We start from the raw sequence: 25,824 nt of genomic DNA on the forward strand, positions 1-25,824 counted from the left end.
CCTGTCCTTCCCAGCCACACGCCTCTGCGAGGCCAGGCTCTCTTCGCATTCTTCAGCGTGTCCCACGACACACCGCCACAGGGCAAGAGTGGCAGAGGATACGAGAATCGTGTCTTCTCTGAAGCCAGGCAGTAAAAAGATTCAAAAAATGTAAGACAACGCCATCTCCTCTCAGTCAATTATATTTTGTGGTCCCCCCCCCCATAAAAATATCATTTATGTTAGTATGTGATGGTAAATTATGGTTATTTTTGAATGAATTGAGTATTTTGAAATTTTCTCACTTTTAATTTCTAAGATGGTAACCATAGACAGATAAAATTCATATAAGAACATCTTTGGGCCCTAGCTGGTTTGGCTCAGTGAAGGGAGCATTGGCCTGCAGACTAAAGGGTCCCGGGTTCGATTCCGATCAAGGGCAGGTACCTCAATTGCAAGCTCCCAGCTCTGGTCAGGGGCATGCGGGAGGCAACCAACCCATGTGTCTCTCTCACATCAGTGCTTCTCTCTGTCTCTCACTCTCCCTTCCACTCTCTCTAAAAATCAATGGAAAAAAATATCCTTGGGCGAGGATTAAAAAAACCCCACATCTTTGGGATCCTCAATTATTTTTAAGAGTATGAAAGGACCAAATAGACCAAGACGTTCGAGGACTGCTGAACCGGATCATCCTAAGGGCCCACTCAGGACTAAAAATGCCCAGGGTTTTATTTATAACCTCAGCCTCTTGAGCAACGCTGCTCTATAATCATGACCTTTGGTATAAAACAGGATGTCTTTGAATTTGTCGACTTCTTTTAGAGCCTCCCAGTCTCTCACTCTGAGACTTAGAAACAGACTTCTGTGCATGTGGTGTTGCTACAGTTACACACACACCACATACACAGATGTGTCTACAACACAGTAACATTCCCTGCCCTCATGCAATACGCTCATCCTGTAGCCGTCTAACCAGACTGCGCGGCCTTTAAGGGCAGGAACTATGCTCTATAAGAAACCAACAAGCGTGACCAACACCAACCGCTTAGAGTCCACCCGGGATGTAAGAACAATACACAGCCGGCCGGCGCGGCTCAGCGGTTGGGCGTCGACCTATGAACCAGGAGGTCAGGGTTCGATTCCCAGTCAGAGCACATGCTGGGGTTGCAGGCTCGATCCCCAGTGTGAGGCATGCAGGAGGCAGCCGATCAGTGGTTCTCTCATCATTGATATTTCTCTCTCTCTCTCTCTCCCCTCCGCTCTGAAATCAATACAAATTTTAAAAGAGAACCATACGCAGACAGATGTGGCTCCCTAGTAACAAAGGACTGACTCCTGAGGACTCACTCCGCGCCAGGTCCCGGATGTCATTCAGACAGTCAGTCCTCAGAGCCACCAAGTGCTCCCATTCACTCCTCTCGACAGCTCTGAGGTGGGGACTGCACCTACAGTTCCCAGGTGAGCACACGGGGCTGACAGAGGCCCCAGTCAGCAGCCAGAGCTGCATCCTCCCCGCAGAGCCAGGGGTCAGGTTGGGAGCGCGGGAGCGAGGGTGCCAGGGCGCAGGCTCACCGCCATGGCCAGGTGCAGCGGCGTGTTGCCGTGCTCCCCGCGGGCGTTGGCGTTGGCCCCGTACGTCAGCAGCACCATGGCGCAGTCGAAGCGGTTGCGCATCACTGACACGTGCAGAGCCGTGTTGCCCGCGGAGCTGGTGTTGTTCACATCGCAGCCTCGTTTCAGCAGCATGCGGGCCATCTGCGGGAGACAGGGTCCGGGCCCGCGTCAGCAGCTGTGGCCGGCGGCACCTGGCACTGCCACTCCCGCCCTCAGAGGCCTGCAGGTGCGGGGCCTCTGGAAAGCTGCACAACAGACGGGCCCAGCTGGCAGGCTTCAGTTCCGGGGGTGGCTCTAGACCGTGGCTCCATCAGCACCCCAAGAACTAGGGGTCAAAAAGCCGAAGATGTGCCAACTGTTCTACTAGGAGTCCAAGTCCTTCCCTGGAGCTCACAGGGCCTGTGCCCCCTGCAGAAGTTCTGGGCCCTGCCCCAGAACAGCCCCACTCTGTCACCCTCCCTGGGACCCTGCAAAGGTGGGCTCCCTCCTCGGGACGTGGCCACACACACCATTGCTCACCCCGCAGCCCCGAGGAGCCTGGGCCGTGGGGAGGAGCCTGGACTTCGAAGCCCAATAGGCTTGAGCAGCCCCGCTCACCCCAGTTATCTGAGCTTGGGTGGGTCACTGCACCCCTCAGCTTTCTCTTGTTGTAAGACGCAAGTCCCTACCTCACAGAGTGTGGTAACGACGAATGACATAAACGGAAGCCCCTGGCTTGGTGGCTAGCTCCCGGCATGAAGACAGGACCCTGAAAGTGTGGGTCTCCTCCCTCCCGGCCCATCGCAGCCAGGAGCGGCCATGGCCTCCGGGCCACCCAGTGCCCTGCCGAGCGGTGCTTCCCGGAGATGAGACCAGAGACCCCCTCCTCCCAGGTGGACGGAGCGTGGCCTAGGGAGAGGCCTCAGAGGAGAGGCCGCGGGAGCCAGCGGCAGCCACGCCATCAACCTCGACCTTCTGTTTATGAGGCACTTGACAATTTATAAGGATTTTTCTCCCGCGATACCTTGCTGACGTCACACCTCCAGAGGCAGGACATGGGACCTCCAGTGCAGACAGGAGGAAGCCGCAGAGGGACAGTCACCGTGCCAGTGAGACTGGAGCAAAGCCAGGATGTCCTCTCCTTGGTCCTCTCTGCCTGGGCGCCCACCGCGAGATCAACCTCCCAAGTGCCATCCTCAGGGTCCCCGCAGGAACCAGGCTCAGGGAACTGGCCCTGCCCACCTCTCCCCCAGAGCCACCTACCTCTGCTTTCTTGGCCCAGTGGAGGGGGCTGGCTCCATAGCGTGGGTCTTTGCTATGGACCTGGCTGCTGTCCATGCTGATGATCATTTCAGCACACCTGGGGAGAGAGGAGCCTGGGACAGTGAGGAAGGCCGGGGGAAGCCTGGTGCCAGAAGAGGTCACGGGGGCTTCATCTGCTGGTTAGGGAGAGTTTCTGCAAGTAAAGTTGCAACAAACCAACCAGCGTGAATACCATGGAATATCTAGGGTATCATGAGCCCTTCCAGGCACAGCTCAAGCCCCTTCCTCCAGGAAGCCTTCCCTGATAACTCCAATCAGCCATGATCACTCTCACTGGTGTTGGCTTTAGGGTCAGTCAGGCTTGAGGACAAGCCCCAGCTTCCCCACTGGTGACCTCTGGAAGGAGACTGAGTCCACCGGCCACATGGAAACCGTTCTTACAGGAGTGAGAGGAGACAGGATATCTCAGCACCTGGTTCTGTGCCTGGCACACAGCCCGCCCACCCCAACCCTGACCCCCCACTGTTAGTCTCCGGCAGTGACTGCACCCTGCAGGAAGCAGCAGGCAGGGTGGGTAAGAGCCCAGCGGCTCTCCACCCCTAGGATTATAGCTAAAGGAACTGAACTCGGGGGCTCGAACAGTATGTTACTGCGGCCCTATTCACAGCAGCCAAAAGGTGGAAGCAACGCCGGTGTCCACCGACAGGTGAATGGAAAGCCAATGTGTCCGTCCGACGGAGCACCATCCTGCCTGAAAGTGGAGGAGATTCGGGTCCGGTGACGACCCTGCCTCCTGAAGACGTTCTCTAAGCGAAGCCGGGCCCGGAAGGCCAGCACCCACCAGAGGGCTCCCGGGTGGAGCTGGGATGAACCAGCCTCAGGAGCGCCACCGCCTGCGGTTCTCAGAGCGCAGCTGCGCGGCCACCACGCGGCAGTGGGGGTGTCCCCGTGGGGTCCGAGGGGCATGGCTGTGGCACACCCAGGGCACGAGAGGACGGGCGTCATCCTGCAGGCAATGGTCCTCTTTGATCTGAGCGGCCCGCAGGGAGGCCTGGGTGCGGCCGAGAGGGAACGCGGCTGAGGGTATCTGAGGAGGCAGCCGCCTGGACAACACCGGGGTTCTGAAGGGACATGGACGGAGCAGGTGACCGGAGCCTGCAGGAGCAGGGCCACCGTGCCAGCCCTCAGGCGCAGGCGAGCCCGACCATCGCTGGATCCATTCGGGTCGCAACCTGACTCCTGGGGGTGAGAGCGCTGGTACTGCCTCCAGCCCCTTGGTCAAGTCTTTCTTCAAGTTCTAGCTCGTGGCTGGGCTCAGGAGAATAAGGGAAAGGAGGGTTTGTCCGAGGGTGGGCCAGACCTTCGAGGGGAGGGCAATGCCCAGGGGGCCAGCCAGGTGCCCAGAGGAAGGGGAACCCTGAGGAAGGGCGAGAGTGCCTGCCCCCCAGCCCTAGGGTGGCCCGTCATGCGCCCCTTTTCCCGCTGCCTGCCTGGCACTCAGCACTGGGAGGTCTTGGGTGACTCTGTCTCCTGTCCCGGGGCTGTTCTCTTATCCATCTTTGTAGGGCACAGTCCTGCTTGGGGCCTGGGTCTGAGGGACTGACCGACTCATTCATTCATTCATTCATTCTAGGTATTGTACCTGCTAGGGAATATTTTGAGATAGTCATCTCTTTTATCCATGCCCCGCCTCACCCCCTACACACACACACACACACACACACACACACACACACACAAAACCCCCACATGAGAAGAATTTCCTGAGACCAGGGTTCCCAGATCAGGGAGAAGGGAGAAATGAGAAAGTGTTCTAGAGCTCCCTGAGACACGGGCCGGGACCTGTGACGCCACCGTGCCATCCACCCGGAGGGACAGATGCTTCTAGGCAGATGGGCCACCCTGACAACCATGCCTGGGCCTTGAGTCGGCCACAGAAGCCGTGAGCACTGCAGCAAGAGGGGTTCAGATGAGGCTGGTCAGCTTGGGGGGAAGAGGACCCAGGCAGTGGGCCCCTCCGAGTCTTGGGGCTGCATGAGATTCTAGCACTGAACCACCCCTGGGGAAGCTGGAAAGGGGACCCCCAGAAAAGATCAGAGTTGTATCTCTAGTTTGGCAAAGGGAGGTTCACGGTCAGACATTAAGGTGCATTAGAGGGCAATTTTATGTTTCATTCTTTGCACAGTGGGGTTTGTGGGCTGAGATTCACGCCCTACACATTGGTTCCTGCCAGGCCAGCCCTGGGCGCCAGAATCTGATGCGCATCTCAGGAGGGAGGTGAGGCCCAGCACCGTGAGGCCGGGGTGGAGAGGGGGTGGGGAGGGGGAGGGTGGGGGGAGGGAGGGCTTACCCCTTCTGGGAGAACTTCATGGCCGTGTGGATGGGGTAGCCGCGGGGCCCCATGACGTTACAGCGAGCGTTGCACAGCAGCAGCACGTGGACCATCTCCGGCTTCCCCATCTGGCAGGCCAGGTGCAGCGGGGTCAGGCCCTGGTTGTTCACCTGGTTCAGGCCGGCCGACGCGCTCTTCCCTAGGAGCTGCCAGCACAACAGCGGCGTGGGCTGCAGCCCGACGCGGAGGAGCCCCTGCGCTCCCTCCCCGCGCACCCGCCGCGTCTCCCTGGGGACGAGGGCGAGGGGAGCTGGGCTTCAGGAGGACACGCCGAAGAACTCAGAGAGAAGCAGCAGAGCAGGGGGCCTTGGAGGGGAACGGGAGCTGACTGAACCTGGGGTGTGGGCCTGGCATGCCTGTGGCATGGATGCCAATTTCCGAATAAAGACACTGAAAATGTGGTCATATCTAGGGATGGGCACTGGGTCTGAGAGGGAGGGGCAGTGTGTCTAGCTTTTCTGACCTGCTTGCATTTTTTTTTGCTGTGTGCGGATATTTTTCAATTAAAAAAAAAATCAGTATTGCCCGGCCGGTGTGGCTCAGTGGTTGAGCGTCGACCTATGAACCAGGAGGTCACAGTTCCATTCCCGGTTGGGGCACATGCCCGAGCGATCCCCAGTGTGGGGCGTGCAGGAAGCAGCCCATCAGTGATTCTCTCTCATCAGTGATGTTTCTGTCTCTCTCCCCCTCTCCCTTCTCTCTGAAATCAATAAAAACATATTCTAAAAATATCAGGCCCGAGCCGGTTTGGCTCAATGGATAGAGCATCGGCCTGTGAACTGAAAGGTCCCAGGTTCGATTCTGGTCAAGGGCACATGCCCGGGTTGTGGGCTCGATCCCCAGTGGGGGGCCTGCAGGAGACAACCGATCCATGATTCTCTCTCATCATGGATGTTTTTATCTCTCTCCCTCTCCCTTCCTCTCTGAAATCAATAAAAATATATTTAAACAAATATCAGTATTAAAAGGCACGCCAGGAGGCTTTTATTTCCTCCTTGGGCTGAACGCTGTCCCTCTGAGGTTAATTACGATTCTGTGTGTCCGGATGACCAGCTGGGCATATCAGCGGCCTGGGGACGCGGCAGGGTGGCCCGACTACAGGGCCAGCCCCACTACTCACAGCCCAGTGGCCCTCCCTTGGCAAACATGAAAGTCACCAACCCTGTTTCTTTAGCAAGGAGAGGAGGGCATGACCCTCCCGCACAGAGGGTATTCTGAGAATTCGCTAGAACACACACAACACCCAGCACGGGGCAGGCAGCAGACGAGCACGCGATAAAGGACAGGTACAGCTGCGCATGACCGCTGGTAAGAGTACCCTGCCCCTGCCCCGAGGCAGGACATGTGTGGCCCCGTGCTGGGCACTCAGTGGTGGAGAGGGTGGATGCCACAGAGGTGTGCAATTCCCTCCCCGAGAGCACTAATCATTAGGGATGGATCCACATTTTCTGGAATAATGTCGTTCCATTCTGATGCCAAGGCAGAGACAAGGATATAATCTTCAGAAGAATCTCCTAATCCTAGGCAATAAAATACTGCCCAGTAGTCTGTCTTCTCTGCCTTATATTTGAAGTAGCCTCTCAATTACGTCACTGGATCTACTCGCTCAGAATTTTTATTTTTATCTCTCTGCCCAGCTCATGGAAAATTCAACGGGAATGCCTCTGGCGCAAATGCCTGGAGGAGCCCGATGGAATTTTGTTGTGTTTGTGTTGAATTCCTGTAAAAAGTTAAGCTCGGGCCCTGGCGGGCGTGCCCAGTGGTCAGAGAGGCAGCCCGTCAGGGCAGGGTCTCGGGTTCGGTTCCCTGTCAAGGGCACGTACCTGGGTTGCAGGCTCAATGCCCAGCCTCCCTAGGGGCACACGCAGGAGGCAACCAATCGATGTTTCTCTCTCACATCGATATTTCTCTCTTTCTCTCCCGCTTCCTCCCTTCCACTCTCTTTAAAAGTCAATGGAAAAAATATCCTCGGGTGAGGATTAACATCAACAACCAAGTTTGGGTCCCCCAGGACCACGAGTGCCTCCGCGTAGGGGTCCGGCTCTCCGGAGGCGCTCGGGAGCTGCTGAACTAAACCCACCGGCTGGACTGCCAGTGGAGTCTGCCTGCTGGGTTGGAGGGCTTCCCCAGATTGTCAGAGCAAGGAGGCGAAGGCCGTGTCTCCTTGACAAGCGAAGGAGGGAAGAGTGGATGGAGCTCGGGCCTAAGGACCACAGAGGGACCGGGAGAGGCCCAGCGTGACATCTGAGTGCAAGGACCCAAAGACAGCTGAGGGCACAGCGCCTGGTCACCCTGTCCCCGCCGCTGCTCACCTGCAGCACCTGGGAATTGTTACCCTGGACGGCGTAGTGGAAGGCGGTCTCCCCGTTGTTGTCGGTGACGTCCACCTGGGCATGGCAGTACTGCACCAGCTCCACCAGGATCTCCGCATCCCCCTTGCGGCAGGCCAGGTGCAGGGGTGTGCAGCCCTCCTTGCTCTCCGTGCTGTTGGCACAGCTGTGGGGGGGGGGGGCAGGCAGGTGAGTGGACATGGCACGAGGTGGGCAGGGCACTGAGAAAGCCAGTGCAGAAGAGGGAAGCGGGCTAGGCGCTCAGGAGCACTCAGGCCACGCTCCAGCTGGCCGGTTCAAACTCAGGCTCAGTCACGACTTACTTGTATCTCATGGGACTTGTATCGTTTTTAGTGCCAGTTGCACACCTGTATGTATAGGAGATGTGCCCAGGCCACACCAGCCTGCAGTGGGCAGTGGGGTGGCACAGAAAGGGCTGCAGGCCTGGGCCAGGTGGCTCAGTCGGTTGCAATGTTGTCTTGTACATAAAATGCCCCAGTCGGGGTGGGTATAGGAGGCAACAGAGAGATGTGCCCCCTCCTCTCTCTCTCTCCAATAAACATATCCTCTGGTGAAGATTTTTTTTAAAAGGGACGCTTACCTGGGGTACTTATATGCATATATGGACACAGACAATGGAGTGATGAAGGCCTGGGAGGGGTGGGCACGGGGTGGAGGGGGTCAATGGGAAAAAGCCAAACATACAAAGGGGACAGCTGTAATACTTTCAACAATAAAGAAAACATTAAAAATTTTTAAAAATTAAATAAATAAAAAGGGCCGCAGAAGACAGAACTCTCACTAACGATGGGCAATTCCCTTAACCTCCTGGGCTTCAATACCTTTATTTACAAAAAGTAACATCAGTCCCTGCCGTGCCTGCCCTAGGAGATGGCCCGGCTTGTGAGATTAAATACCATGATGGTCAAGAACAGGCCTGTCACCTGGCAAGGGCAGCCAGGAGCTGTGAGCTGAGCCCAGGCGGTGTGGCCACCTCAGGACAGGACTGTGACCGTGACACACATCTGGCCGAGTGGGTGTGAGTCAGTGGTCCAGCTCCGGGAGGGGCAGCCACCAGACCCGTGGAAGGAGCCACCCAGGACCTGAAGCCCCCGCAGCGCCCTCCAGCTGAGCGACCTGCACAGGCCACTTAACCTCCCACTGGATGACAACGCCTCCTGGGGTGTTGGGGAAGTTCAAGTTCATGGCGGGTATAAAACAGCCACCATGGGCCTGCACCCGGTAGATGCTCCAGAAATGTCACGTTTCCCCTCTGACTGTAGCCAGCACCTCTAGGCTCTAACCCAGAGGCAACGCTGCCCTTTTAAGTCAAAGGTTCTGGGCAACCTTTGAGTTTACGGAGAACGGAGGCAGGATGGAGATTCCCTGAGGCCCCATCCTGCCACACATCCCAAGGGTCCAGCCCTGCTGCCCGCCCGGCAAGGCCCCGCCCACCTGATGATGCGGCTGTGATGGAAGCACTCTCGGATGCCCAGCTCCACCGCCAGGTGGGCCACCGACCAGCTGGGGTGGCTGCGGATGAGGTCGGTCAGCTGCTGCAGGACCTCCACCTGCAGGATGTGGGCGGAGCTCTCGTAGAAGGGCGGCAGCAGGGAGGAATACTGCTGGAAGGTCACCAGGGCCTCGGCCTCCGTCTCCAGCTGGAAGAGTCTGCGGAGCCAGGACCGAGGAGGGAGATAGGAATGAGCCGGAGGACGCCCGGCCCACCCGCCTCGGGAATCAGGAGCTGTGGGTCCTCACCATCAGGACACTGGCTGCCTCCCGGTGCACACTGACCCGCTGCAGCCGGACTCCGCCGACCCCACACACCCCTAAATGGAGTTGGGACTTTATTTGAAAATATTTCCTTCTCTCTCTTTTTTTAAGTACCATCATGTGGTGCTTTTAGATTTTATTTTACCCGCTTTCTAATTTGACTGTCACGTCTGACAGCCCCAGCCTCCAGTGCCCAGCCCCTCCCACACAGTGGGAAGTCAACATGTTGTTTAACCCAAATGTCCAGCAATAGAATGTTATATAAATCGTGTACATCTATGTGGTGGAACGTTACGCAGCCGAGAAAGTCAGATATTTAAAGAACAGGGAAAAGTCACTTTATAATATTAAATTTAAAAGCAGGATACAAATTTTGTATGATACGTGATATAAACTGTATTTAAAAGACTGAAAGGAAATGTCAGAATATGTGTGATAGCATAACAACTTAAACGTTCTTCTTTATCCATTTCTGTACAATGAGTTGAAATTATTTTTACAATCAGGAAAAATGTTTTGTTCATTAAAAAGAATATACACTGAGTGGCCAGATTATTATGATCTCTGAACGCATAATAATCTGGCCACTCAGTGTATATCCTATATAATAAAAGGCTAATATGCAAATTGTCCCCTCGACCAGGAGTTCGACCAGCAGGCAGGCTGGCCAACCGCCCATGTCCCCTCCCCCTGGCCAGGCTGGCTGGACCATGCACGAATTCATGCACCAGGCCTCTAATATATATATATGTGTGTGTGTGTATGTGTATATATATACATATATACACACATATATGTATATATGTATATATATACACATACACACACACACGCATATATATATATATACACACACTCACACACACACACACACACACTGAGTGGGAAGATTATTATGCGTTCAGAGATCATAATAATCTGGCCACTCAGTGTGTGTGTATATATGTCACCTGAGGACATGCTTAGAGAGAGGAAGGTGGGCGGGGCCGGGGGGTGGAGAGAAACATGGATCAGTTCTTTTCCCTAGGCTCCTGTCTGGGGATCAAACCCACAACCCAGGCATGTGCCCTGACCTGGAATTGATTGAACCAGTGACCTTTTGGAACGCAGGGCGACCGAGGCTAAAGCAACTGAGCCACTCCAGCTGGGGAAAGTATTGTTCATTTTTAAAGAGTAGAGTGTGAGTCCCAGGTCTGCTGTTATCCTAAAACAAGTCCGTTCCTCTCTGAGCCCTCTCAGAAATGAGCCTAATTGCACCTGCCCCACCTACCTCACCTAGGGGCTGTAGGATCAGCCGAGACAGTGACGTAAAAACACTTTAAAAGCTGAAGTAATTCCCGTCCGTGAGGGTGGCCTGACGTTCTGACCAGGGCTGTCAGCACACCAGGCGTTTCCCACACACCTGCACAAGCCCCGCAGCCGGCCAGGGCCCAGCCGGGGTGGAGCCAGAGAGGGGGCTCGGCAGGGCCCAGCCAGGGTGGAGCCAGAGAGGGGGCTGGGCAGGGCCCAGCCGGGGTGGAGCCAGAGAGGGGGCTCGGCAGCGCCAGCTCTTCTTTCCCAGGGAGAGCGATCGCTTAGCAAATACCTACTGACAGCTGACCTGCGCTCGACACTGTCCTAAATGGAGGGTAAATGAAGGAACAAAACAGACAACAGCCCTGCCCTGCCAGAGCCCCCATTCTCATGGGGGAGGGCAACAGAATGAGCAAGGTGAAATCAAAATAAGGAAGTATGAGAAACAGACTGTCTGGTAAAAAGTGCCATATGCCGGTGTGGTTCAGTGGTTGAGTGCTGACCTATGAACCAAGAGGTCATGGGTTCAATTCCCAGTCAGGCACATGCCTGGGTTGTGTGCTCCATCCCCAGTGTGGGGTGTGCAGGAGGCAGCCAATCAATGATTCTCTCATCATTGATGTTTCTATCCCTCTCTCCCTCTCCCTTCCTCTCTAAAGCAATATGTGTGTGTGTGTATTTTTTAAGTGCTATAGAAAAACAAAGTAGGAAAGGGGGATATGGAAAGGCCGCTCCTCATTCTCCGTGGCTGGTTTTCGCTTCATCTCACCAGCCTCTCAATGTTGGAGTGCTCCACGTCAAATTCTGCTGTGGTGTCAGGTATAATGACAACTGGAATTGGTCACTGGGTTTGGCATTACTGAGGCACGAGTGACCTTGACAAGAGTGTGGGAACCAAAGCCTCACTAGCATGGGTTTAAGAACGAATGGGATGTGAGGAGCTGGAGACAGCAAATACAGACAATGTGGAGTTTTCCGCAGAGGGTGCAACTAAAGGCTCCTAACGGGCAAGTGTAATCGGCTCTTCAATGCTGGCAGAGACGGCCCAAAAGAAACGGGGTCTCTCTGAGGACTTCCACTTCCGTTAGTAGCAGAGGTAATGTGAACCAGGTCACCGGCTGGGGACAACCAGAAACGCCAGACAAAACATACAAAGCATCTGCGTGAGGCGCTGGATACCTAGTCAGACAGTGAAGAACTGCTGGGCGGGCAGGGATTGTGGAAACCCAGGACGTGAGCCTGCTGATTAGGCTGCTGCTACTCGAGAGGCTGGAGGGACACGCGGCAGCATCAACAACCTCACAGGCTCCGGGGACAGGGACTGGAGGCCAGGGTCTGCAGGCAGAGCCCTGGTGACCACCTCTTGCTGTGGGTTGGGGTCCTGAAAACCTTCACAAGGGCAGGCTGGCTCAGCCTCAAATAACTCGTTCCAGAAACTGGACTGAGGCGGTCCCCAGTGAGCGTGCTCCCAGGTACCTGGGAGATACACACATAAAGGAAACATCAAACTAGGCTTCAGATTACTCCTACACGCATTGTTGCGCATCCAAAGTCCGGCACAATCAGAACTCGCCAGGCCCACGAGGAGATACGACAATAGAAAAGAAAACCAACAGAAACAGATCTATACGCGAAAGGCTGCAAATATTAAAGTTATCTGATACAGACTTTAAAACAACTGGGACAATATTCAAGAGGATAAAATAGAAGACTTACAATTTTGGCCAAGAACTTTAAACTATAAAAAAAAAATAACCAAGTGGAAATTATAAAATTTTTAAAATGCAATTGTCAAAATGAAGAAAATGGCTAGGTATAATAGCAAATTAGACAATGCTGAGATAAAATTTGTGGATAGGAAATAGGTCAGAAAAGATTGAACAGAATAAAGCATGGAGAGACAGAAGATGGGAAAATACAGGAAAGTAGATAAAAGATATAGAATATATAGTGAGAAGACCTAACATACATTACAAGTAGAGCCACAAAAACAGGAGAGAGTTGGACAGAAGCCATATGTGAAGAGTTAACAACTGTGAACTTTCCAAAATTGATGAAAAACACTGATTTAAAATACCTTCTGAGCCCCCTCCACCAAAAAGAAAAGCAGAAGAAGGAAGGGGAAGAAGGAGAAAGAGAAGAGGAAGTCTACACTTAAGGACTCTGTAGAGGTTTAGAACATGGATTCAAGTTCTTTGACACTCCTCCCACTGGGAGGGAATTTGTCTCTTTACGCTTTAATCTGGCGCTGTAACTGCTTTACTACTAGGATATGGCGGAAGTGGTACTGTCCTAGTTTCTGGACCAAGGTCTCAAGGGACTGGAAGCTTCTACCTCTTTTCTCCTGGGATCCAGCCATCATGCCCTAGGGAAGCTGAGCACCCATGGAGGTGACTGTAGGTCCTGGACCCTCGGCCCTGGATGAGCTCCCAGCCAACAGCCAGTACCAACTTGGCCAACTGTGGGTGAGTCATTTTAACCGTGGATCCTGCAGTCAAGCCACCCCAGCTGGTGCTGTGTAGACTAGAACTGAGCCTTTCCCACTGAGCTCCATCAAATTACAGATTTGTGAGCTAAATAATTGAGACTGTTTTCAACCACTACATTTTGGAGTAGTTTGTTACATAGCAATACCGGAGAATGACATATATTGGCGAACATACTGTAACATAGCATAACTGACACATGTATCCTACTACAACTGCTGAAAACAAAATGCAAAGAGAAAATATTAAAAATAGCAGAGAAGAAGGTCATCTTCAAAGGACAACCAGTACACTGAGAGCTGGCTTCTCAACAATGGAAGCCAGAGACAATGGAACGACATCCTGAAAGAGCTGTAAGAAAATAAACACCAAAGAGAATTCTATGGCCAGAAAGCAGACAAACACAGAACCTACAAGTATGAAGTTGAAATTAAAACATTTCACCAGTCAGCCTGGCTGGCTTGGCTCAAGGGTTGAGCGTTGTTGACCTATGAACCAGGAGGTCATGGTTCAATTCCCTGTCAAGGCACATGCCCGGGTAGCGGGCTCAATCCCCAGTGTGGGGTGTGCAGGAGGCAGCCAGTCAGTGATTCTCATCATTGTTTCTATCTCTTTCCCACTCTCCCTTCCTCTCTGAAATCAATAAAAATATTTAAAAAAACAAAAACATTTCATTAGTCAGAAAGAGAGAGAGAGAGACACTGTCATTAGCAGACCTACACAAAAGGAAATATAAAATTATTTTCATGAAGTAGAAGGAACCTTATCCCAGGTGAATGATCAACAATAAAGATGCTGGGGGAAAAATGAAAATGGTATATTTATAGGCAAATCTAAATGAATATTGACAATATAATGTCTTATTGTGCTTAAAATAAAAGTATTAATAAGAAAAAAAAGTACATGGCATAGAAGCCTGGAGGGGGATAAATGCAGTAAAGGGTTCCAAGGCCCATTTATTGTTCTGGAAGATTCTAGAGTACCAATTATACTTCAGTAAGCCCAAGGATGTGTGTTACAATCTCTAGGGCTCTATCAAGAACTGTGGAAGGTTTCAGATTTTGCCCTAGTTGCAAACTAACAAGTTAGCCTGACACAGTTTCATGGATGCTGGCAGGAGACACAAGATTCCTGGATCAAAGACAAAGGGCAATTTATTACTCACAGCAACAGCAGTAGCCAGAGTATCAGCATTTGTGCCAATTCCCTGGGATCCAGTTCCCACAGGGTGACATGAAGAGGGTCAGGTGACACCTGCTCATGTTGCATCAGAGGAGAGAAACCCTGAGTGCAGGGAACTTGAATCTTCTGTAATTGTCAATAAGCAAATCTGTTTAAGCTTTGCTCTGGAGGAAGATACTGTCTTTATTACACAGGAGAGCAGGCAAGCCGGCCCTCTGCTCTGGAGAGAGACCCTCTCTCTGCCTTCCAAGGCTGTTCCCTGCAGACATCCTTGTACAGACAGCCCGAGCAAAGGTAACCAGCGTCTCTGTTCACAAGATGTGCAGAAACACAAGACACCCAGAGAGAACTGTCTCTTAACAGTTATCACGAAAAGATAATAGAGTGTATAACTTCCAAGCTAACTGAGAGGGGAAATGGAATAATTAGAAAACAAGCATGAATTGCAAAAGCATTATAGTAAGTGGGGAAAAAAAGTCAGACTCCTGCAACTACACGCTGCATGATTAAAAGGTAAAACTAGCCCAGCTATAAACAAGGAGGTCACGGTTCGATTCCTGGTCAGGGCACATGCCCAGGTTGCAGCCTCAATCCCCAGTTTGGCACGTGCAGGAGGCAGCCAATCAGTAGTTCTCTCTCATCAATGATATTCCTATTTCTCTTTCCTTCTCCCTTCTTCTCTGAAATCAATAAAAAAATATATATATTTTAAAAAGCAACAAACCCCTAACAAATCTGAACAAGAAATAGAGAAAATACAAAGTACCATCTCTTCAGAGCCTTCAGATATTAAAAAGAAAACAGGATATTATGAACAACTTTATGTCAATGAATTTGACAACTTAAAGTGGACAAATTTCTTGAAAACACAGCATAGCAAAACTGACACAAGAAGAAAGAGAAAATCTGGTAAAGAGAAAGAGAAAATCTATATCTGTTAAAGAAATTGAATACAGTCCTAGCCGTTTTGGCTTAAGTGGATAGAGTGTCAGCCTGAGGACGGAAGGCTCCCAGGTTTGATTCTGGTCAAGGGCCCAGATTGTGGGCTCAATCCCAGCAGGGGGTGTGCAGGAGGCAGCCAATGGATGATTCTCTCTCATCACTGATGTTTCAATCTCTCTCTCCCTCTCCCTTCCTCTCTGAAATCAATAAAAATATACAAAAGAAAGTGAATACATACTATATTTTAAAAACTTCCCACAAAATCTCCAAGCTCAGATGGCTTCACTCGTGAATTCTTCTAGATGTTTAAAAAAAGAAATATCAGTCTTAAACAATGTTCAGAAAATGGGAGGATTACTTATCAACTCTTTTTATAAGTCTAGCATAAAGCTGACACCAAAAACTGATTAGAGTATTTCTTAAAAGGAAAATTATGGCACAGCATGTCTCATAAATATGTATAAGAAGTGCCTGTGGGGAAAGTAGAGTCGAGAAAGAGGTTCTTTAAAGCGCATTTGTATGGCAATGGAAAATATCCGGGAAAGAGGGGGAACTGTGTAGGAGAGGAAAGATGATGGGGGTGGCTTCAATGAGACCCATGAGTGATGCATGTCCAGCCAGAACAAACAAGGAAGGCCCAGCACAGGGGTGCAGCCTGGGTAGACGCGGTGTAGGGAGCTTATGGCACTTCTCTTCCGGGTGCTTACTTCCTCAGTGAGACAGATGCCAGGCCATCCGGGAGGTGAGCATGAGGAGGGGCTGGAGGTAGAGGAGAGGACAGGCATGCCGTCCAGGAGGGCTGCCAACAGGATGGCAGGTCACTTGGAGCTAATGTCATGACTTGAGGTGGGACCAGTGGGTGTGGAAGGGGTGTTCCTTCAGCCATGGTGGAGAGAACGGGAATGAACGCCTGTCGGGGTTGTGCCCAGCAAACATAACGGAGAGAGAGAGCAACAGGAAAGCGGAGAGCACGTGCAAGGTGTGATTGTGAGGATGGCCGTGGTGTCGAAGCAGTAAGAAGTAGAGTCCACGGAAGGGATGGGAGGAGGTTTCTGACAGGCAGCTGCACAGCCAAGTCCAGGCGCAGAAGTGCAGCGGTCCCGAGGGTCAGCGCCCTCCTGCGAAGCGGAGGTCACGTGTCGCACACGCCTTGAAGTGAGAGGCCTGCTTCTGCTGGGATGCCGGTGAGGGCGGCAGGTCTCAGCAAATAGCATATGCCACAGTCAATGTCAGCAGTCAATGATTAATTCGTACCAGGAACACAAGTGTGGACGTTATCACAACGTACACAGCAATGCGACCAGCGACCGCCCGGGGCTCACAGCAGAAGAGCCAGGGCCCTGGACCATATGTCAGGCCGGGGCCCAGGATGGGCCCAGGTGAGCTGAGCCCCGCCCAGTTCGCCACCCTGCCAGGTGGCTCTGGTGAAAGGAAAGGAGGAGGTGGGCTCTGGAGGCAGAGTGCCTGGGTCTGAATCCCATTTTGCTGCTGACCAGCTAGGTGACCTTGGGCAGGTCACTTAACTTCTCTGAGCTGCGTTTCCTCCTCGGTAAGACAGCGTCACAACCCCCACCGCTGGGACTGCTGTGAGGATGGAGGGGGTTAACACTGAGCCGAGTCCTCTCACATGGGACGCGCTAATAAACCACAGACGCCATTATTGCAGCTGCTGCCACCTGCAGCAGCCAGGGTCCAATCTCTCCAGCCAGCAGGGGGGTTGTGGGACTCACAGGCCTTAGGCAACAAAACCTGGGGACTCCCAAGACCCTGACTCCCTTCATCACCCTAAAGCTATGTCTGCCAGCTACCAGCAGCTACAGGACTGCAGGGACACCTCCACCTGGGCCAGGCTGGGAGCAGGACTCTGACATCTCTCTCTCACCTTCCTGCAGTTCAAAGCCCCCCCCCGCCCCCCCCGGCAAGTAAAGGAGGAGACCTGTGAAGAACAGAGGCTCACCCAGCACGGTGTGGCTCAGTGGTCGAGCATCAGCCCAGGAACCAAAGTAAGGTTTGATTCCGGTTGCGGGCTCTATGTCCAGTAGGGGGTGTGCAGGAGGCAGCCGATAGATGATTCTCATCACTGATGTTTCTATCTCCTCCTCCCTTCCTCTCTGAAATCAATTTTTTTTTTAAAGTTTAAAAAATAAAATAAATTTTACAAAGGACCGAGTCTCAGCCCCTGAAAAGGGTGTCTGCTGTACTGAGCCTTCTCTCTATACACCGCAGGGTGTCAGAGCAGCAGGGAGCCCCTCACTCCCAGGCACACCCCAGGCCCAGCACTAACATGTCAGCAACTCTTCATAAGAACCTCCGCTCCAGCACCCCACTCTCCGACCATCCACTCACGCTTCCCAGCTCACCCCCTCCAGCCCTGACAAAGGACCTGGCACACAGTGGCCCGTGATGAATACTGTTAAAGCTGAATGAATATTTCACACTCATCTCACAAACCTGACATGTGCTAGGGAGTCACGCCAGGATGAATAAGACAGATCCAGCCTCTACCCACTCAGGGTCTGTGGTCCCCAGGCAGGCAGTCCACTGGGCGCAGGGATGGGATTCCAGTGGGACACACAGCAGCACCTACTCTAGCCTGAAAGCCAGGAGAGGGCAAGAAGTGCGGCCAGCAAAGAAGGGCGAGTATTCTAGGCAGAGGTAAGAGTCTGGGCAAAGGCCAGGAGCACAGGGAGGCCAGAGATGGGACCAGAGGGAGAGGCAAGGCCCTAGGAGGGGCCCTTTCAAGCCATGCTCATCAGCTGATATGCTAAGGACATGGCAGCCCTTGAAGAGTCAATCAGGGGAGTGGGTAATCAGATTTGCCCTCTAAGATGATTCTGAGAGGAGAGCAAGACTGCAGACAGAGCGCCCGGCCAGCACAGCTCAGTGGTTAAGCATCAATCAATGAACCAGGAGGTCACAGTTCGATTCCCGGTCAGGGCACATGCTCAGGTTGTGGGCTTGATCCCCAGTGGGGGGCAGGCAATCAATGATTCTCATCACTGATGTTTCTATCTCTGTCTCCCTTCCCTTCCTCTCTGAAATCAATAAAAAATATATATTTTTTTAAAAAGACGCAGACAGAGCAACATCCCAGGAGGCAGGGAGCAAGGAGTCCAGGTACACAATCACCATGGCCTGAAAAGAGACCAGCAGCAAAATGGAGAGTAACAGGACTCTGATTTTGGATTAGAATGTGACTGGAATGCAGCCTCCTTGTGACTAATTCCTGGCCAAAGGCATTTAGGTGGAAGGCATGTGTGCAACTTTCCAAGAAGCGTTCCTAAAGAGAGTGCCCTTCCGCCTTCCTGCTGGCTGGAAAGGTGGCTGTGACAGCTGATCTAACGTGGCCATCTGGGCCATGCGGTGATCTAGAGCAGGCATCCTCAAACTACGGCCCATGGGCCACATGTGGGTGTTTTTGCCGTTTTGTTTTTTTACTTCAAAATAAGACATGTGCAGTGTGCATAGGAATTTGTTCATAGTTTTTTTTTTAAACTATAGTCCAGCCCTCCAACGGTCTGAGGGACAGTGAACTGGCCCCCTGTTTAAAAAGTTTGAGGACCCCTGATCTAGAGAATGGAAGCCACACGTGGTGGAGCAACAAGACAGCAGGAGCCTGGGCCGCTGAGGACTTTGAGGAGCGGGGCTGCCACACCAGCCCTTTCTGCCATGGCTGTCACTTAGGAGAAAACGGAAATTCTATCCTGTTTCCCCACTACCATGTTGGGCTTCCTGTCACTCAAGCCCGACCTAAGTGTAACTGACAGAGAAGCAGACTCGGGATATACGTGGGAGGAAAGCCAACAGAATTTGTTAAGGACCCAGACCTGGGGCTGTGGGAGGCGGAGGAATCAGGATCACCCCTGGGTGTCTGGATTGCGCAATCATGTCGATGGATGGTGATGCCCTTTGCTGACACGGAAATGCTTGGATGGGAGCAGGTTAGAGAGGAGAACAAAAACAGACGCCAGAGCCAAGTGAGGAATGTCAGGAATTCCAAGAAGAGATATGAGCTTAGCTTGAAACCCCACCCACTACTGCTCTTTGTGCTGCCTGAACACATGGGAACAGCCGCACACGAAGAGAAATGGATTCGGAACCGGGTGACGCAAAGATTCGGCTTCTTCGCTGCTTCCTGCGTAACCTGGAGCATCCCTGCTCATTCCTGAGCCTCGGTTTTCTCACCCACACAAGGAGACGCTGCTTCCTCGCTTCCCTCCACAGGTCGCTGGAGGAGGCGCTAATGCACCGTATGTGAAAGTATGTTGGCGAGAAGGTGCACAGTACAGGTGTAGTTAATAAACTGCTGGTAAAGGGTTTAACCTGTGAGATGGAAGTCTGCCCAGAGCGGGGCTCAAGCTTCCCCAGGCAAAGCTGGAATCCTGTCAATGGATACTTACAACTCACAGGACTCGGTGATGATTTGCACGTGGAGGGTGTGGAGCCCCCGGGGCAGGGCACCTCAAAAGCAAGGATGGCCCTGGCCTGGTGGCTCAGTTGGTTGGAGTGTCATCCCATTACCAAAAGGTTGCGAGTTCGACTCCTGATCGGGGCGTGTATGGGAGGCAACAGATCAGTGTTTCTCTCACATTGTCGTCTCTCCCTCTCTCTCTAAAATCAATAAAAGCATATCCTCGGGTGAGGATAAAAAAAAAAAAAAGTAAGGATGAGTGGCCCTCCAAGGAGTGGACACACTGCCCTGGTCAGCTGTGCTTCCCGGACAGCAGCCCTCAGCTGCAGGCCTGGGGAAGGGCAGCCAGAGCTCCGACTAGTCCTGCTTCGTTTAAACTATGTCTGGACTGGCCACTGAGCTGTATTCTTGCCCACCCGCCCACTAGGGTGCCTCTGCCTCAGTTTCCCCGTGGAGCCAGGCCCTGAATTCTCACCTGATTGGCTGGGGCCGATACCTTGCCTTGCTCTTCTCCTGGCGGCTGGACCCTGACCCCCAGCTGCCACTTCCTGAGACTCTTGCTGCCACGCCTGCTTACTCAGAATGACCCCGAGGTTCCCTTCTCACCAAGGCGCTGGGTGCACCTAGGATCCAGCCAGAGCCTTCTGCCTGCAGGTCCCCCCTCCGAGCCTCCCACGTCTGGAACAACCTTATCCATTCTGTTCTGCCTGACACACTCCTACTCATTCTCCCACACAGAGGAGCCCACCAGGAAGTGGTGCCTCCTTGAGTCCCCCTGTTCCGTGGGCCCCTCACGTAGTATTGCCTGGTCTGCAGGTGCCTCCCCCAAGGACTGCGCGTTCCTTGGAAGCACAGAGCGCGTTTTGTCACCTCCAGAGACACGAGGTGCTCGGAGCACGGTGACTGGATGGATGGAGGACGGGGTGGCAAGAGGAATAAATAAACGGAAAGGGGGCTGTTGGTACGAGCCAACTCAATGCCAGCCTGCAGGAACCCACGCTCCTCTGGACCGTGCATTTTAGGTCATTGGCCACTCCTCTCCCCTTTTCCTAACAGCCCTGCAGCTGGCTCTGACCCCTTCCTTCTAGCCCATGGCCGACCCAACGTGCCCTGAGAAGTGACAGCTATCTACCTCTTACAAGCTCTCCTGAACCAAACTAGGCCAGCCCTGGAGACTGTCATGCCTTTAAAGACCCAGGGCTGCAGGTGACCCTGGGCCTTACCCGACCTAGCCTCTCTGTCTGCACGGGTCAAGCCCCACGGCAGGGAACAGCCCAGTCTTCTGCCCCCCATGCCCCTGCTCCGGGACCCTGATGAAGTCTAGGAAGCCCCTCCCTCCGCTGAAGAGCGGCTCCCTCTCCCAGCCCTCTCCTGACCCCTCAGATGTAGCCCCAAAGCCAGGGACCTGGGGGAGTCAAAGGAAAGATGTGTGTGTCACAGCAGAGCTCACCCACCGGAAGGCGCTCTGTGAGTTCCTGGGGTTGACCAGGATGCAGTCCCAGGTGCGACTGGGAACGTGGTGGAACAGAATCAGCTGCCCTTCCTCCCGAATCCGGCCGCTCGAGGTGTAGTCGGCCAGAGACACCTCCTTCACCCGGAACGGGTTAGAGAACAAGCTGGTGACGCTGCTGAGGGTGTTAACCAGGCGGCCGAAGAACTGCATCTTCTGCGGGGCCGGTGGGGGGGCCCTGCTGCCTTCCCCCTCCGTCTGCAAGAAAACGGGGTCTCTGGTTAGCGGGGCTCAGTGTCCCAGGCCCACCTCACCAAGGACAGCAGTTTCCTGCCCAGGTGCCCAGGTGGCTCCCCACCAGCGTGGTCCCCCTGATTCTGGGCCTGGAGGGAGCTGACAAGGAAGGGAGAGAGAATGGCACTGAGTGGGAGGGAAGAGGCCTTGTGGGAGTAACAGAGCTGCCACCGGCACAGGCGACCGGACCCAGTGTCCCAGCAGAGACTCAGTTTGCTCATCTGTGGTATGGAGCCGTGCGGATCCAAGGAATGCACACACGGGCGGCCCTGCCCTGGGCCAATGGAGCGGCTCTCCTTACGTGGGGAAGGGGGAGAGTCAACTTTTTGGTACTCGAAGAGCTTGGCAGGGTCCTTTCAATTCCACAAACAAACCAGTGACCCCGCTCTACCAGAAACCACAGGACCAGGGGGGCTCACACTCCCAGGGGAGGGAACGGTAAGTACGTGTCTGACACCTTTAACACCTGCCACCCTGGTTTCCCAAGGAGCTCCCGGAAATGAAGAGGAATGAACAGACTCAGAAAGAGTGACCGCCTATTTGGGTGGACGTTTCACGTTTCATGTTCGTGGGGTCACAGTTTCTGCTGTTAAATTATCCTGTTTGGATGATAGAATGATTGTATTTTTAAAAATATATTTTTATTAATTTCAGAGAAGAAGGGAGAGGGGGAGAGAGATAGGAACATCAATGATGAGAGAATCATTAATCGGCTGCCTCCTGCACGCCTCCCTCAGGGGATCGAGCCCACAACCCGGGCATGTGCCCTGACTGGGAATTGAACCCTGACCTCCTGGTTCATAGACTGACGCTCAATCACTGAGCCACGCCGGCCGGGCATGGATGACAGAATTAGATGTCTTGCTATTTCCTGGGTTCCTCAGTGCACCCAGAAAGCACACTGCCTTCCTGAGTGAGTGTCACCGAAGTCAGGTGACAATGAGCCAGAGACCACCCTGTCTCTGTGCGGCACACACCTGCCAAAAGGGTGTGTCAGACCCGAGGACAGAGGGTGGAGGTGTGGGCAGGCGGGTGGACACTAGTCACACCCTGGCTGTGTGCTGAGGAGAAAATCAACTTCAGGGATAACAGGAACAACAAAAGGCCTCATTTAATTAGCTAAGCAGAGAATACGAGTCAATAATAATTACATCAGAGGCGTTTATTGAGCACCTACTAGGTAGTAGGCCCGAAGCTAAACACGTCACGTCAGTCTCATGTCATTCTCACAAAACCACAGGAGGCAGGTGCACTGAGCACACAGCTCAGCTCTGGAGCAAAACTGCGTTCAAATCCCAGCCTCACCAACAATGCGGGACAAGCACGTGGCCTTCTGTGACAGGCTCAGTGGCATCGAGTCCATGACGCACCGTGCTGTTCGTGGGCCACAAGCACAGCCTGGAGAGCCCCTCCCCACCCCTGCCTCCCACCCCCTGCAGCCTCTCCCCTGGAGTCCCACCATCAGCTCCAAACCACGCACAATTCCAGAAAGCAATGCTGTTTCACACCTCCTTGCCTGTCTGCGTTGACCTGTCTATCTGAAATATCCTCGCCTTTGATCCTCCTGCACAATTCCTACTACTACTCACACCAGACACTCACGGGCCTCACCGAAGGCCTGTGCCAAGAGCTTACACCTATTAGCCAGCACGTCCGCACCCCCACCTACACAATTGTTACCACTGTAGTCCTCATTTCACACGTGAGAAGATCAAAGAACAGAGAGGTAAAGTGACACGCCCAAGGTCACACAGCTAGATGGGCGGGCTCTGGAGTCTGAGCTCCTTAAAGGCAGGTGCTACCCCTCTGTACACTCACCCCTAGCGCTAAGCTTGGCCCACAGGACGTTTGTTAAAACATAATTTACGTAATTTAATGGAGTAAAAATTATGCACAGCAAAAAAAGAGAGAAACAGACTGATAGAAAACATACCAAAATACTAAGGGTAGAGAAGAGTATAGGTTTTATGGGCAATTTTTTTCTTTTCCCTATTTTCCAAATGGTATGGGAAATTATTCCATTTTTTAAAGAAAAGTACCGTAGGTGTGGTGGTAGCCGGAGGGGAATGGGGATGGGAGTAGGTAGAGGTTGCAAAGGGGGGACAGATGGGGATGGAAGAGACTTTGCTTTGGGCGATGGGCGCACGACGCGGTGTGTTTTGTTGAGCTGTACAATAGACACCTGTGTGGTTTTGTGAACCAATGTCGCCCCAATAAATTCCATTTTGAAAAAGCAAGTGGGAGTATAGGGGAGATGGGGCCCGTGGGGGCCAGGCATGGCTTAGGGAGGTGGCAGGAGGCTTCCAGGGGGCGGCTGGCTGCCCTGGGAATGGTGCTCGCAGGAATGGGGAAGCCAGGAGCATCAGCAGGGAGCCCTCGCAGGTTAAGGGGTCCAGCTGGATGAAGGAAGGTACCCCGCCCAAGAGGAGACACGCCCTCCGGGTCCCGCCGTGAGGGGTGCCTCCCACAGACAGCAGCCTGACCGCTGAAAGGACACACCTGCCCTCCTCCCGCCTCCGGCTGGGCAAGAGGATGGAATGACACAATGTGGGGACAGTGGCCAGGACACGCCGGGCACACACACAGTGGCCGTTGTTATCACGAGGTGGAAGAGAGGAAATGAAAACCACCGCGCCACATCCTGGAACAATCATAACAGGCCAGCAGGGAAAGTGGCGAGTGTGGCATGGACAGCGCAGGCCTGCGTCCCGGCTCAGCGCGTGCCTGTCACCCCCTCCCGCCCCCCTCTGCCCCCACCGCCTCTGACCTCAGACGCAGGGGTTTTTCCAGCGCAGCTGCAGGAGGAGGACGCTGGGCCGGGGAGCCGGCTGCTGCCGTTCCCAACCTGTAAGGTCCCTCCCAGCCACCGCTCCCCTGCACAGCCTTGTCACCCCTCTCTTCCTCTCGCTCTCACAGCTGCTTGCCCTTTGACCTCCCCATGGTGTCAGCATTTGCTTTCACTTGCTGACATCTGTTCTCATCCTCACCTGGGCTTGCTCTCTGCACCTGGGTGGGGCCAGGTCACCTGACAGGGCCGTACCCTGCTGGGCACCTGAAGCTGCTGCAAGCAGCCCCCAAACGCCACGAGGGTACGACACGAACAAGAGCTTCGTGGTGACAGTGATGGCAACAGTTCTGACTCCACTCCAGGCAGCCGCCAGGCGGGGGTTTTGCGTCCCCTGGAGTGTGGCTGGCTGTTTTGGCCTGTTCTGTGTTGCTCCCCCGGCCCCTGGCACAGGCCCAGCTTGCCTGCTCAGGTCCTTCAGGGAAGAATGACAGTGGCTGCTGGGGTGAGGCGCCCCTGGAGGAATTGTAAGGCAGGAAGGGCAAGCAATGTTATCCCCATTTCGGAGATAAAGAAACTGAGGCCCCGAGAGGCCTTAAATTGTGGGTGTTCAAAGAGCAATTTAAGAAGCACGTGTTGATGTCCACCAGAAAAACAAACAAAAAGCTCTCACTGGGATCAGAGGCGACTGGAACCAACAGGCAGAATCTTGGGTGAACTTCCTGGAAGGGGTTCACAAAGTGAGTAGTCACGGGGGACCCCACGCCCAGTCCCTGTCTAAACAAGTACACAGTCCCTTGTGGGGAAAGTGTCGGGAAGAACGGCTAGAGGAGGTGGCTCTTGAGCTGTACCCTGAAGTTGGGGACGGGGTAGAGGTGCTCCCAGCAGACGGAGCCAGAGAACGTGTGGGAAAGCCTGGGGACTGGAGCCCATCTGGAAGGAGCATCGTCGCTCGTCCAGGTGGCACAGAGGAGGGGCTACGACTCCTGCTGCTGCCAGCATGGATACTGGTCACCACGGCGCTGTTTGTCCAGCACCGGCCATGCCAGCCTTGACCACCGCCACCCTGCGAAGTGGGCTCCATCGGTGTGGCAGAGGATGGGGAGCTCATGGTGAAACAGCTCTCCCAGAGTGAAGGGACACCTCCTGGCCTGTCCCTCCTGGAATGCCCCCCCCCCCCCCCCAATTCCTGCCAGAGCCTCTGCTCCTCCTTCAAGGCCCAGCTGCACCCTGAGAACCCTCAGGGCCCTGGACCTATCTGCCCCTCCTGCCACACTCCCTCCCAGCTTCCCCACAGCCCTTTCTGTACATACGCACCCTGAGGGCCTGGTCCACCCACCCAGCTTACACCCCTCTGTGCAAATCAGACCCCCGTGAGGGGCTCCCCATCACCCTCCAGAGAAAGGATGTGAGCAGCCGCGTGGGCTGGCCCGGCCCACCCTCCAGCCCGCTGCCTGCACTGCAGCTCCAGCCACGCTGCCCACCGCAGCTTCCCGGAGCAAGTCACTCGGGCCTGTGTCGCTGCACCCTCCCTCCCCCACGCCCCGCCCCACACCTATCTTCTGTCTCAGAGGATGCTCTCAAAAAGGACTGTTAGACAAATGAATAATCCCTCTTATCCCTCTTGTCCTTCAAGGCGGGGCTCATG

The 25,824-nt window shown here is 53.8% G+C and overlaps 1 protein-coding gene across 4 annotated transcripts in view; it reads right to left on the reverse strand.

Moving 5' to 3' along the window:
- PLA2G6 (phospholipase A2 group VI) overlaps nt 1-25,824 on the reverse strand; it is a 43,462-nt gene that overhangs the window by 14,116 nt on the left and 3,522 nt on the right. For 3 of the 4 annotated variants that reach the window (XM_008144631.2, XM_028150008.2, XM_054719511.1), the window contains exons 2-7: nt 21,102-21,355; nt 9,013-9,228; nt 7,540-7,723; nt 5,186-5,373; nt 2,836-2,932; nt 1,552-1,734 (exon numbers count right to left, since the gene is read on the reverse strand). In XM_008144631.2, the coding sequence (XP_008142853.1) occupies nt 1,552-1,734; nt 2,836-2,932; nt 5,186-5,373; nt 7,540-7,723; nt 9,013-9,228; nt 21,102-21,310 (1,077 nt within the window). In that variant the 5' untranslated portion in view covers nt 21,311-21,355. Of the gene's footprint in view, nt 1-1,551; nt 1,735-2,835; nt 2,933-5,185; nt 5,374-7,539; nt 7,724-9,012; nt 9,229-21,101; nt 21,356-25,824 lie in introns of those variants that run through there. The other variant, XM_028150010.2, reaches the window with a different exon arrangement.

Source organism: Eptesicus fuscus, chromosome 7 (assembly GCF_027574615.1).
Source record: "Eptesicus fuscus isolate TK198812 chromosome 7, DD_ASM_mEF_20220401, whole genome shotgun sequence".
NCBI lineage: Eukaryota > Metazoa > Chordata > Mammalia > Chiroptera > Vespertilionidae > Eptesicus > Eptesicus fuscus.